We start from the raw sequence: 14246 nt of genomic DNA, 5'->3' as shown, positions 1-14246 counted from the left end.
TTTGCACCTGCCAAATGAGGTCACAATGCCACCTGCCTCGACGAATGACGTGAAGCGACGCGGTGAAGCCCTAAGGACAGCGTCCGTCACGCAGGAAATGCTGTGTAATATTTTCCTGTATTTTCATTATTATTGTTTTGTTCAAAATACAGCGTTCAAGTCAATGTGGTTTTCGAAGTCAGGGTGACCATGACAGGACTGTCGTGTTCTAAGGGAGAGTAACCAAGGGGCCGTGAATGGGGGTTCAGCACAGCTCGCTTTCCTGAAATCAGAAAAAATACCACAATTTCCAGAACTACTGGAAATCCACACCTCTTTCACCCCAAAATGTGCCCCGTGGCTGGCCAGGCAGGGACAAAGCAGGTGGGAGACGGGGAGGGTAGCTCCTGTCACCAAGCTTTTACTGTTGCCGAGGCTCATGCGGACGCAGGTGACCTCCTGGCACCCGCCATCGATGAAGCAAACAGGTGGTGACGCCCACCCACGCTCTACCCGCGTCTCCCTCCAGCCGCCCCGTGGGGCCTGTGTCCCACCCCAGGCCCTCTACACAGCTGCGTCACGTTTGCTCGTGTAAGAGGCGTTGAGAGAGCACAGGTCGCGAGGTCCTGTCCTGCCCATTTGCAGGCGCACGTCTCCGTGCAGGTGCGCTCACACAGGTGGTGGACCCAAGCATTCCTTCCGAACCCCTCAAGCAGCTGAGGCCTTGTCACTCTGACACAGCTCACTCGCGAAATGGTTCTTTATGTATTCCCTGGGCTTAGGTAGGCCTAGAAGAAGGCCTCAAAGGACAGATAGCAAAATGGTTGAGGACTTCTGATCATTTTAATATTCTTCTTTTTGCTTAATTTGTAGGCTGAAAAGGTTCTCATCAGCCAGTATTACTTCGGCAGAGTGTGTTTGTGTATCCACACGATTGCACGACCCGTCACCTGGCCCCGAACACTTGCATCACCCCCCAGAACTCCTGCACTCATCGGCGGCCACTCCCATTCCCCCCACCGCCCCCAACCCCTACGACCACGAATCTACCTTCTAGCTCTATGGGTTGGCCTACTGCAAACATTTTGTGTCAACAAAACCATATAACGAATGGCCCTTTGTGTCTGGCTCCTTCCAGTTAGTACGAGATTTTCAAGATTCATCCACGTAGTAGCATGAATGGGTTCATCATGCCTTTATTGCCGCTGAATAATATTTTAGGATATGAATGTAACACATTTGTTTATCCATTCATCAGCTGATAGACATTTGGGTGGCTTCCACTTCTTTAAGATTTTATTTATCTATTTGAGAGAAAGAGAGAGAGAGAAAGAACGAGCACTGAGGAGGAGCAGCAGGAGAGAGAGAAGCAGACTCGCTCCATCCCAGGGCCCTGGGATCATGACGTGAGCCGAAGGCAGACACTGACCTGACGGAGCCACCCAGGTGCCGCAGGGGGCTTCCACTTTTTGACTACTGGGAATAATGCTGCGAGAACATTCCTGTTCACGCTTTTGTGTGGACACACGTCTTCAGTTTTCTTGGGTATATACCTAAGAGTGGGATTGACAGGTTTTATGGTAACTCTGTGTTTAACTTTTTGAAGAACTGCCCAACAGTTTTCCACTGTGGCTGCACCATTTTACGATCCCATCAACAAAACACCAGTGTTCATTTCTCTATATCCTCACCAATCCTTATTTTCACTAAAAAAAAAAAAAAAAAAAAAAAAAAAAAAAAATTTTATTATAGCCTAGTGAGTGTGAGGTGGTATCTTCGTGGCTTTGATTTGCATTTCCCAAGTGATATGATGCTGAACATCTTTTCATGTGCTCACCGGCCATTTGTAGATCTTGGGATGATTCCAATTCAAATCCTTTGCTCATTTTTTAATAGGGTTATTGTCTCTCTATTGTTGACTTACCGGAGTTCTTTCTATACTCTGGACTCTGGACACTTTTCAGATATAGGATTTACAGATATTTTCTCCCTCCTTGTTTACTTTTCACTTCCTTGATGGTGTCCTTAGATATAAAACATTTTTGATTCTGATGAATCTCACACATTGCATTTAATAAATATAGATTTTGTTTCCTTATACAAGTCCAGTCCAACATGGCACTAAAAAAAAAATGTGCATACAATGCACAGTAAAAGACCTTGTCTACTCTGTAGTAGCCAGGGCTATATTTTCCACCTCTCTTTCCCGTAAGAAAAACAGAATGGGCAGACCTGTTTATTCATATCACCACCAACTGCTTACATTCCTACGGTAAATCCTGAAACCCTACTCACTCTATTAGTGTATCCTAGGAACTAAAAAATGAAAGATGAGTTACATGCATTCACAATTAGTCTAACCATCACTGAAATATGGGCTCTGCTGAAGGGGCTGTATTTTTTCTGTCCAGAGTCTCAGTAGGCAATGAAGCTTCAATCCCTAAGCCTCCCAAATATGATGCTGGATATGCTCAGATAATATGAAGGGTCTTTTCTAGGACTTTGATACTTTTCTCTGGAGTCCACTGTGCCTTTGGACTGTCCTAGACATTTAGAAAAGATGTTGCATTTCCATTTTATGTGCTGCTATTTGAATATGCACTGAAGACCCCATCCCTGACTATAGTTCTCTTTATGAAGAAGTACACTCTCATTTTCACAGCTCTGTGACCTTTCATTTGTTATTTATGAGCTTTTGCAAATCTAATACCATTCTGACAGATTTAATTTGTGCTCTAAATTACCTTTGCATGAGTTACTCAAGTGCTGGTTTTATTCCAATGGATAACTTGCTACGTTCTGAAACAGAAAAAAAAATAGTTCAAGATCTATTTGACTTCCTCCACTTGGGAGAAAGTTGAAAAGAGTCGCATTCTGATTTTCACTACATGGTAATACTTAGTATAAAGGAGGATTCCTAACACTAGTCAGGGAGGCAAAGTGATAGACCCATAACCCAGGTCAAGTTTTACAAATCTACACCCCAAATGCTATTTCATATAGAGTCCATAAAATAAGATACTCCCAACTCCTTAAACTGGTCACTAAGACAATTAATTAAGCACTTCTGAAAGCTACACTGACTAAGGTACCAACTACCAAATGACAGCACCTCAATACTAAATCACTACACAAGCAAATGTGAACTAGAGAAGTAATACAAATCTATTACTATCCAATACTATCCATATTGAAGTTTGAAATGCTTAACATAGGAGCAAAATGAAATTCTGAAGGCTGAAAGATCATGAGAAATCTTGACTTAATTTTAGATATGTGTAATCTAGGCGTGGTAGTACCTTAATGACTAGAGAAGTTAATCCAGCTCCCAAAAATACAAATTAAGAACATGTCTTCACAAAACGAAGACAACTTAAATGTATCATTCTGACTATAGTAACTTCTCACAATTTGAGAATCGCTTATAACATGGTGGTGGTTTACGAACACATCTGCAAATTCGTTGACATCTCTCCATTGAGAGGTGGGGTTTGCATCCTCTCCTTTTTATTCTGGGCCAAACTTACTGACCAGTTGGCCAGAGTATGGTGGAATAACTCAACTTACACGCAGTGTTCTGGAACACCCAGCCATGTAAGCAATCTGAGTGCTTTGAGTGCCATGATGAGAGGAAGCCCAAGTAGCCCACCCAGAGCTACTGAGATTTTATGAAGAGATAGTGCTGCCCTGCTAGTCCCCAGCTGCTCCTGCTCCACTCTCTGCTCCATTCCAGCTCCAGCCACGGTCTGATTACAACTGCATGAAGACTCCAAGTGAGAACTGCCTGGCCAAGCCCTTCTCAATTCCTGACCCACATAAGTGAGGAGAGAGAAATAAAATGATGACAACTCCTTTATGCTACTACATTTTGTGGTGATTTGCTATGTCACAATAGCTACCTGGAATATGAAGAGCTGGTACAGGAGAGCTAAGTAGGAATTACAGTGCCACTTATGAAGATAACCCATTTTTCATGTTGGTGGCAAAGTAAGGAAATTCAAATCAAACAGACTGTAACCAAAAGGTGGGCAAGGGAGGAAAGGGATGAATTTCACTGTCTCATCTGAGCGTCTAGTTTGGACATGGCTGGATTTTTAACCTCTTATCAGGAATTTCTAGCCCTCAACCTTGCTCCCCTCATTTGCCTGTATTCTCATTCAGGTCTTCCCAAACCGTGGCCAAGAACTGGATGTTGAGCCAGCAAAATCACACAGATGTCCCTACAATTAACAATACTAAGTTCTAAGTAACCTCATTAACCTGGAAATGCAAAATGAAACTAATGATGGCTCAAATGAGTATTTCTACAAATGCCAGAAGGTGGGGAAGTTACCTGTCGGGATGATTTTCTTCCCTAAAAATAAAATGCCATGCCATTACAACTTGGCAAATCAAAAGATAAGGTTGAAACGATAGTTCCAGTGGGCATTTAGCATCACTTCTGCCCTATGTCTCCTCCTCCTTATGCAATGGCTCTTCTACTGATACTCATCATTTGGTGTTATGGAGGTACATTGTATTCTTACATGGTCCATCCTATAGGCTACTATTGCTTGGACCAGGGTGGGAGATATGATCCAAGCCAGGCCAATCAGAGTTCTTCCTGGGTATTTTTCAAGCCAAAATCGGAAAAAGACAATCAGTCCTCTCTGGTACTGGAGTCCTCAAGAAATGAAACTTAGGAACATGTGTAGGACATGCTCCTCCCCATATGGAGGAGGAAGAAGACAATGAAGCTTGCTGGCCAAGAGAGTCAGAGATGAGGGATGGAGACAAGAGCTGAGTTGTGTGCAACCCTTGCCTTTTTGGTTAATTGTAACTCTTTCCTTAGAAGCCTCAATCTCGCCCTTTCACGAAGATGGCACCGAAGGCGAAGAAGGAAGCCCCTGCCCCTCCCAAAGCCGAAGCCAAAGCAAAGGCTTTAAAAGCTAAGAAAGCGGTGCCGAAAGGCGTGCACAGTCACAAAGAGAAGCTCCGTAGGTCACCTACATTCCGAGGACCCAAGACCCTGCATCTCCGAAGGCAGCCCAAATATCCTCGAAAGAGGGCCCCCAGGAGAAACAAGCTTGATCACTATGCCATCATCAAGTTCCCCTTAACTACTGAGTCAGCCATGAAGAAAATAGAAGACAACAACACACTTGTGTTCATTGTGGATGTCAAGGCCAATAAGCACCAGATGAAACAGGCTGTGAAGAAGCTCTATGACATTGAAGTGGCCAAGGTCAACATCTTGATCAGGCCCGATGGAGAGAAGAAAGCATATGTTCGACTGGCTCCTGACTATGATGCTTTGGGTGTTGCCAACAAAATTGGGATCATCTAAATTGAGTCCAGCCGGCTATAAATCTAAATATAAATTTTTTCACCAAAAAAAAAGAAGAAGAAGAAGCCTCAATCTCCATCCAGTAACCTTTTGTTGAGAGAGAGAGAGAACAAACGCATGCATGGGGGGTGGGGAGCAAAAGGAGAGGGAGAGGACAGACAGACAGACAGACTCTTAAGGACCTCCAGGGGTAGCACAGAGCCCAACACAGGGATAATCTCACAACCCTGAGATCATAACCCCAGCCAAAATCAAGAGTCAGATGCTTAACCTATGGAGCCACCCAAGGCACCCCCAAAAAATAACATTTTTGCCCAAGCTAGTTTTAGGTGGCTTTCTGACCCTTGCAACCAGGAGCTTTGGCCAATTCAAGAGTCTTCTAAAAGGGACTAGCCACCAGCTTAAATTTTTCTTTGTAACATAAATGCTTTGACATTAATACTTTTTTAAGGCTTATCAACAAAAAGGTTAGAGTTGGTTTTTAAAAATGTCAATAATAGGGGAGACTGGGTGGCTCAGTTGGTTAAGCATCTGACTCTTGATTTCAGCTCAGGTCATGAGTTTAAGCCCTGCACTGGGCTCCACCCTGGGTGTGGAGCCTGCTTAAAAAAAAAAAAAAAAAAAAAAAGTTAAAAAAATTTCAATGATAGAGAACTGGTCAGAGATTACCTCTTCCAGACTTCTTGGACACTAATGTTTCATTTCCATAAGCTATAGGGAGATACATGAGCACATATTCTGGTATGAATTGAGGATCTACTTGTATAAAAATCAATGCTTTAAAAAGATGTGTATTTCTTTCTCTGGAACCTCTTGGCGAGGCTAGAGTTATAGGGAAAAGCTGCCTTTGTACCTTTTCCAATCTGATTTAAAGGTCAGTTGCATCAAAAATGCTTCAATTCCTGAAGGATAAATGATTTCTGGCCACGTATGCCCAGCAGTATATTCACATTTCTAAGAAATGTTATATTAACTCTCTTCCGCTTGCTGGCTGTTTGCTTGTTTGCTTCCTCTATCAGTTTGAAGTTTCTAGAGAACTGATGAGATGGCATTTGGAAGTACAAACAGCCACAAGGGGATGGAGTCAAAGAACTCTCCAGGAATGGAACACCAGGTACATTTCAGGTCCAGCCTGACATTTTTTATTTGCCTAGAAGGGAGTGGTGGTTTGTAGAAATTTTTGCTTCTGTGTCATTTTTAAAATGCTTCTATATGATTAAGAATATCGTATTTTCATTTTATTTTTTCTAGGAATTTTCATCCTAGAGACCTTCCAAAAAATGTGGAAGTTCAAAATATTTGAACTTAATTCCCACCTTCAACTTACTAACAATCCCTTAACCTAATCTTGATTCTCCCCCAGGGCCAAGAAGAGCTAATTCACATCAAGTATTATTTCCTATTTTGCATGGAGTAGGGTTTTGCCCATGGTTCCAAGAATCCTAACCAAGTTTTTTCCAAACCCCTTGACGGTTGTTTCCAGACGGCCCTTTATAACTCAAGTTCAAGAAAACTGTAGTTGCTAGGGTAGGAGAGCCAGCCTGTACTCTCTCTTTTTGTGAGAAAAATAAAATAAATAAAATAAAATGGCCAACATTAAAACAGTGGCTTAAGTGAAAATTCTATGGCTAACTTTTTTCAAATCACTGGGTTCCTTAGTAGCTAAGTACTAAGTCTTAACCAATTTTTCTCATTTAATACAGAATATGTTTCCAAAACCAAATCCATCCATGCATTCATCTTCCAAATTTCTGACCAACCAGTGCCTTCAGTGGCACACAACATGTCTCCTGAGAGCGCAAAGACCATCACAGTTTCATTTTGGTGAAAGGGTATTGGGGTCTGTGAAAACTCAGTCTAAACTGTAATTTGTTATTTACCTCACCCTGGGTGTGAAGGCAAAGGAATGTACCAGATGACCTCCTGACTCTGTATCACTGAGGTGTGAATTCTTCCTTTGTAATGCACCATCTTCATTTGCAAGCCTCCATAAAAAATGGTTATTAAAGAAGTCTATTATTGTAGCAAAACAATATAATACGATTTTACATAATAGTATGCATCCAGGCAGAAAAAGATGCAGGAGTTATTAATAAAAGAAGACTGTCCTGGATAATAGAAACTTTTTATTTTTGCAACTAAATTAATTCCCTTCCTAGAGAAAAAATACTGAGTAGCTTCTCATGGATGAGGAAATGTAGGTAGGTATCTAGGTATCTAGGTAGACTCCACTCCCTGACTTCTGATACTGAAAGAGCCGCATGAGACTCCTCTCCCCTCCTCATTGCAGAGTCTTCCTATTCCTGTTCCCCAGTTGTCCTCCTCGTTCTCTATTTTACTTGCTCATTCACTCATCCATCATCCTCTGTGGGGCAGGTACGGCTAGCATTATCTGTTAAACATGCTGTCATTCATAGTTCCAGCTGAACAGATTATTGAACCCTATTACTAAAATCATTGATGTAATTCTTAAAGATCCCCTTCAGGTTGCTAAGTACATGGGAGGAGACACTGATTTGCTTTGTATGCAAGGGAGAGATGATACATCTTTGAGCCATTTAGTCAAGAGTGACCATGGGGTGATGATGACCTCCTGGCTTTACAACCAAGGCCACACATTTGCAAGAGGCCAGGTAGAGGAGTCAGGTAACACAGTGACTGCACCGGTCCTCCACAGGCCCTCATGGGGGTCACCAGGTGTTACCAATAAAAACCAACTTGAGGTCCACAGTCCTTCCTGACAACCAGGGCCGCTTATCTGGAAGAAGGAAGAAAGGGGGAAGTAGAGACAGGGTTGACCCATTACATTTTATAAAGACCCAGTTAACGTCTAGGTTCACATGAATTATCAAATAACTATATTAGTAATAAGGCATTGGAAATAGGAGGAATCAGAGGAAACAAAAGATGTCAAAATTCCAAAACATCATAGCCAGAGGTGGATGTACCATGCAGTGAAGGGGAGGCTTCAGGGTACCTGATGGTAGGGGCTCCTGCCACAGCCCTGTTCCTAATTTTAGGATTGTTCATTCATAAATGCTTTCCCTTAAAGAGAGCTCCTCCCTAAAAACCGGGATCAGCTGCCCCTGGCCACAGTAACGCAAAAACAATTCTTGGTATTAGTAATAATATTCTTGCTTTTTCTCTAAAAAGATGTTAATAAATAGAAATACATGCTGTCATTCTACTCTCATGGAGAGGGGAAAGAAAAAAAAAAAAAAGAAGTAGGAAACACAGCACATTAACAAAGGCCAGCCTCAAAACTGAGGAAGTGGAATCATAGCTAGAGAAAACCATCAACCAACCAAATAACTCCATCCCTTGGGGACCCCCTCCAGCACCACCTGTGAGCAAATCCCCCAGGAGCACTGCACGGAGAAAGAATGTAGGGTGCCCTCAAGGCAAAGGAGAAATTAGGGCCAAGAGAAAAGCCCAAGCTTTAGATAACACTTTTTTTTTTTTTTAAACAATTCTAAGAAGGATCAAAGAAACCACTTTATCTTAAGCTGGACTATGAAGGAGGCCAGCCCAGGCTATGATTCGGACTCTGCTACTGGAACTGTAGAACCTCGGGCAGGTTTCTGAATCCCTGTGCCTCATTTTCTTCACCTGTGAAATAGGGGCAATCATACTGCCTATGCCATAGGGCCCTGAGGAGGACTAAAGGAGATGACACACATAGAGCACTTTGGACCATACCGAGCACATACCTGCTAGCTAAGACAATTCTTAAAATCAGCCCTGAGTGTCCTAACAAGGCATTGGGTTCCTCCTTTGGATCAAGATGCTGGCTCAGAACCCTCTGTTCCCCAGTCTTGGAAGGAGGTATGAAAAGGTCTTTAAAACGGTCTTTAAAAAGGTCTCCATGGAATACTGTGTTCTATTAGAAGAAATCAAAAGCCCAGGTTCCTTGCCAGATTTCCTAGCTGATCCCAACTACAATCAGCATCCTCGGGCAAGGCTAAAAACCCAGGGCAAGTGAATTATACGAGGCAGACTGGGAAGGCCTAAGACAGGATTTCTCAAATTTGAAAACTTCCTTCTCTTTTAAAGAGAAAAAAGTCTCACAGAGTCTCATCTATCCCTACTCTCAATTAACCCTAATTATAATAACCATAATGCTTCTTACATCTACACAGATAGAAAACTAGGTCTAAGCCCCTTTGCTTAAAGCCCACGTAATAGCTTTAAAGCTAAACAAAATTACTATATATAAATAAAATTACATTCAAATTAAATACACTAATAAAATAAAATGGAAAATAACAGCACTGACTAGAGGGGCGCCTGGGTGGCTCAGTGGGTTGAGTGTCTGCCTTCAGCTCAGGTCATGATCCCGGGGTCCTGGGGTGGAGCCCCACATCAGGGCCCCTGCTCAGTGGAGAGCCTGCTTCTCCCTCTCCCTCCCACTCTGCCTACTTGTTCTCTTTTTCTTTCTCTCTCTCTCTTATTTATTTTATAAATAAAAATTTTTATAAGAATAGTAATAACTAGCATTTACTGAGCACTTACTATAGGGCTAAACAGTTAAGATATCACTACTCTTGGATCGCTCCTGGTCTACAAAAATGGGAGTCCTGTGTGGTTCAACCCAACATGTGCAAGACACTCTCTAAGAGCTTTCTTCAATCCCCACAGCACTGTGAAGTAGGCACTACTATTACCCCATTTTACAGTTGAGAGAACAGGGGCACCAGGAAATGAAAACATACATTTTTGAATCTTCTACATGAGTGGCAGGTGCCGAGGAGGGAGAAGACAGCATTCGGGGGAGCCTTGCCCTAGGAGGCATACCTCTGGGGATGGGATGATGGAGGAAGGGCCAGACCCAGAAAGGGTTTGGGGCAGCCTGTGAGCACGAGCAGGAGACCAAGATGGGGAGGCTGGAGGGCAGGTGCCAGCCACGGAAGAGCACCTTGACTGGGTGTCTTTTTGTGTTTGTTCTGGATGGGGCAGAAAGGGGGCTTTGCTGGGACTCCCGAGGGGAGAGACACTGGCACTCCTCGGGGAGCAAGAGTCAAAGCAAAAGCCTGTAAAGAGGAGGTGCAGGAGAAAGCGGAGGGGAGAGGGGGTGAGAGGAGAGGAGGGGGTGTCAGTAAAGGACCAAGATTCCCCAATATGCTGCACGTTAGAATCAGCTAAGATCCTAACACACGACTGATGATGGCCTCAAGCACTGTGGTTTCATTGGTAGGGGTGTGACCCGGGTACTGAGGGTCAAAAAATCTCCCCAGGCGATAGTGACTTGCAGCCACGTTGGGGAAGCCTTCTCGCCCCGTTGCAGGTGCTGGTGCAAGGAAACAGCTCCAGGGTGCCTTCCATTCATCCAGGGCACCAGCAAACCGCTGCCAGTTCCCCGCAGCACTGGGTTAAGGAGCTAGTCGGCAGTCGGAGGGATCAGCACTGTGAATTCCATCAGGCCTCCCCTCTCTAGCCTCCTGGGCTCCTCAGACCTCCGAGGGAAGGAGCTGAGCAGCTGGGACCCATGAAACGACCGCGGCCTCCCACCTGGTTTCTACAATGCTCTGGCTCCAAACCTCATAGGCTTCCCTTGGCCACTTTGGTGATGGCTTCCCCAAAGTGGTTTTCATCCTCTTGAAGTGATTGTCCCATGTTGCCCTTGAAAGACTCAAGGGTGAAGCACCTTCTACCTTTGCGACTTAGCACACTTCATTCTACAACAACAAAAGAGAAGATGCCTGGAGGCCCCTCCTGGAACAAACAGATACTATAACTATGACTCTCAAGGTAGCCAGGGACATGGATGTGTTTTTGAGAAAGGAAACAAGTAGGCCAATGTCCGTGCTGGGGAGAGAACGGCTTTTGCAGCCCGCAGATTTGAGCTTGAACTCTTGCTCTCCCACGAAGAGCCGCGTGAACTGGAGCCCTGAAGTCCTTGGGGTTCAGTCTCCTTTGCACGGACACCCGGGATGCCTTGAATGCATTGGGACCCCCACCCTGCCATTTCCACTGTGAGCGACTATGCCTGGGAAGCTAAGTCTTGATCAAGAAGTGACCCCTTCCGTCCCTTTAGAAGTGGCAAACTTCCCATCTTCACTGACTTTCTAGTCGCTCGCTCTGATGTTATTCATAGAAGGAAGGCTGGGCTGAGAATAAAGCAAAGAGAAAAGAACGGTCGTTGGGAATAACAGGAAAGGTAGTAACACGTCCAACCTGATTTCACTCTGTAAAGTTAGAATAACATGATCCCAATATCAAAACCATATAATCTAGCAGTTGCACTGAATCCTGCCAAGTCTTTTTCATAAAGACTATGAAACAAAAACAAAAACAGAAACGTGTATATATCATAGAAAATAATCCTACAAGAGACAAAGGAACTGAATCACAGATCTTAAAAGGATCAGGATTTGGCACAGGACGTCTGGTTGCTCCAATTCCTGTTTTCATGCTTACGAGGATCTGAAGTTTCCGGCCAGCCCGTGTGCGCACACTTGGAGAGTCAGTAGTGTCAATACATGCAACGGTGACTCTACGTACACAGCAAAAGTCAGGATCTAAATCCACACTGTCGGTTGGATCGTTCCGCAATGATGGAACCTTCTACATTGGCGCTGTCCAATCTGGGTGCCACTATCCACGTGTGGCTATTGAGAAATGGACGTGTGTGACTGAAGAACTGAATTTAATTTTAACTGTAATTTAAACTAAATAGACATTAGAATATCGGCTACAGCGCTGGACAGTGGAGTTCTATATTAATGATAAGTAAATGGAAAACAAAGTTGTGCCCTGAGGACCACTGAGGGCTAGGGGGAAGTGGCATGGCTGTTACCTAGCTAAATACCAACGGCATCAGTGTTAATTAACTCAAGTCAGAAAACATCATGCAACTCTTGGCCTGCTCATCAGTGCTGGGGTGAAAGGGGATAAAAAGGACATGAACTAGACTGAGGCATCATTTTTCTGAAGTTCCACCAAGAACCACTCTATCCCTACCTTTATTTATTTTTTGTTGATGCCTGAAAATGTTAGCTTCTTATATTGACCAGAAACATCTTACCTGCTTTACATCTGATCCTGTCAATTATCTTACGGGGACAGTATTGTTCTTTAATCCCTATTTGTATAGGTGAGTGGACTAAGGAAGGGAAGGGATAAGTCGATTGCTCCAAGGTCACCTGGGTAGAGTGTGGGAATGGACATCTGAATGCAGTCCTCAGGCTTCGCACACCACGCTTCAAGGAGCCATCGGTGATTTAGAAGTTACAGCGAAGAGAAGAACTGCCTTTGAGAGGAGGCTGGCTTGTCCAGTGTATCCTAGACGCCCTAAGACTGTGACACGTTTGGGGAAAAGTGGTCATTTTTAGCTTTGAGAATGTGAAGGAAGCATGCTACCACCGGAAGCTGAAGGAAGAGGGTGAAGGAGACAGAGGCAAACAGAGGAGCCGGGTGGTTCGGAAGACTCACTCTGCCAACCGTCCCCCACCCCCCAGGCCTTCTCTGGATCTACAGATTTATTTCCAAGTCATTAAAACCAACGGCAAGACTGCAGATAGAGATGTAAAAAAAACAGTGCAAGTCTTGAAAGAATCAGAGGAAAGAAGTGTTTCTGCTATAGGCTGAGAGTCTCTAACTCAGTTTGCTTGAACTATAAAACCTTAACCTTGCAGATCAAAAGGTAGGTGACCGTAATGAGCTAACTCCTGCTTTCAATTCTCCATTATTACTCACTCCAGAGGATTCCAGATTTCCGTATTCTATGTAATGCTGTCAGTAGCATTCTTGCAACTACAGCACATGGTCTAGTCTCCATTATTTTCTTAGAATAAACTCAGACATGGGGAAAAAGGAAAATGAAAAGAAAATGCAATCTGCCCTGTCTTCCACCGGGCAGCCCAGGATGAACGCTGGGGGGGGGGGGGTGTCGGGGGGCGGTTCCCTTCCTGGGATTGTGTCATCAAGCTATGATGTAAGCATTTCCCAAGATCCTTTGTCTTCCTCTGCTTGTAATCAAGAACGAATCAAGCCTTCCCTCCTGCAGGACTGATTAAACCAAAAATATCAAGTCCAGGTGGAACGAGGAAACACTTGGGTTTCCCACTACAATACAACCCATCTCTTCTTACCATGAGACGTGTGAACAAGGTATCTTTTCTAATCTTAATTTACATGCAGGTTCAACATCTCCCACTAACAACACATGCTCTAAATACGGCCCCCAAAAGCATCGTCAACTCCAAATTAATTATCGGTTTATCTGGGAGAATTCATTCATTTATTAAACATTTACTCTGTCTACATTCTGGGGTTCCAGGGTAAACAAAATAGACGAAAACAATATTTGATGTTCCGGCTCAATATATTTCTGGTTTACTCCAGCTCCGTAATTTTGGAGGAAGAAATTGATTCAAGAAAAATTAATATTGAGGTTTGGTGCAAGATCCAGCTGACTAAATGGAGTTCATGGGCACTGTTGGCTCAGCAGAGATTCAGTTTCTTTTAGTGGCATAGTGCTTGGGGACCCTCCACCCCAAAATGAAAGAACAAAAACGTAACACATGAAAAATTTTTGGTTACTCACTAGATCCCAAAACCCCAGAATTCTTCTGGACATTTTTATCTTCCTGATATGCAACACCCCCCATCCCCCAGGGGTTTTTTGATCCCACTTTCTAAATGCTTTTCAAATCAGTGCCACCTTCTTCATCACGCCTATGGCCAGAACTTCAGTTCAGGGCCTTAATTTTTGTTTGGACTATTGTCATAGCTTCTAAACTGGTCTGCCCGTCTCCAGTTTCTTTTCATTCTAATACTTCTATCTTATGGTTTTCAAAACCAGAGATCTGATCCTATAGTTCTACAGTTAGAAATTTGGAATGGTTCTCACTGCTTGCAGATGTAGTGGAAATTTTTTATGTACAAACAAGGAGATTGAGCGTTCTAGTGGGAGAATGAGAAAATAGGCCCCCGGGACTCT

The 14246-nt window shown here is 43.6% G+C and overlaps 2 protein-coding genes across 7 annotated transcripts in view; one reads left to right on the top strand and one right to left on the bottom strand.

The window, feature by feature from the left end:
• Window positions 1-14246, bottom strand: part of LOC129495550 (ly6/PLAUR domain-containing protein 6) — a 135977-nt gene that overhangs the window by 44220 nt on the left and 77511 nt on the right. The window lies entirely within an intron of this gene.
• On the top strand, window positions 4815-5305 carry LOC129495551 (60S ribosomal protein L23a-like). The gene has a single exon (XM_055303186.1). It carries the CDS (start codon window positions 4838-4840, stop codon window positions 5303-5305), a length of 468 nt encoding a protein of 155 aa, XP_055159161.1. The 5' UTR covers window positions 4815-4837.

The sequence above is a fragment of the Nyctereutes procyonoides genome, unplaced genomic scaffold (assembly GCF_905146905.1).
Source record: "Nyctereutes procyonoides isolate TBG_1078 unplaced genomic scaffold, NYPRO_anot_genome, whole genome shotgun sequence".
NCBI lineage: Eukaryota > Metazoa > Chordata > Mammalia > Carnivora > Canidae > Nyctereutes > Nyctereutes procyonoides.
Note: the sequence above shows the minus strand (reverse complement) of the source record. Positions and strands in the feature narration are given on the sequence as shown.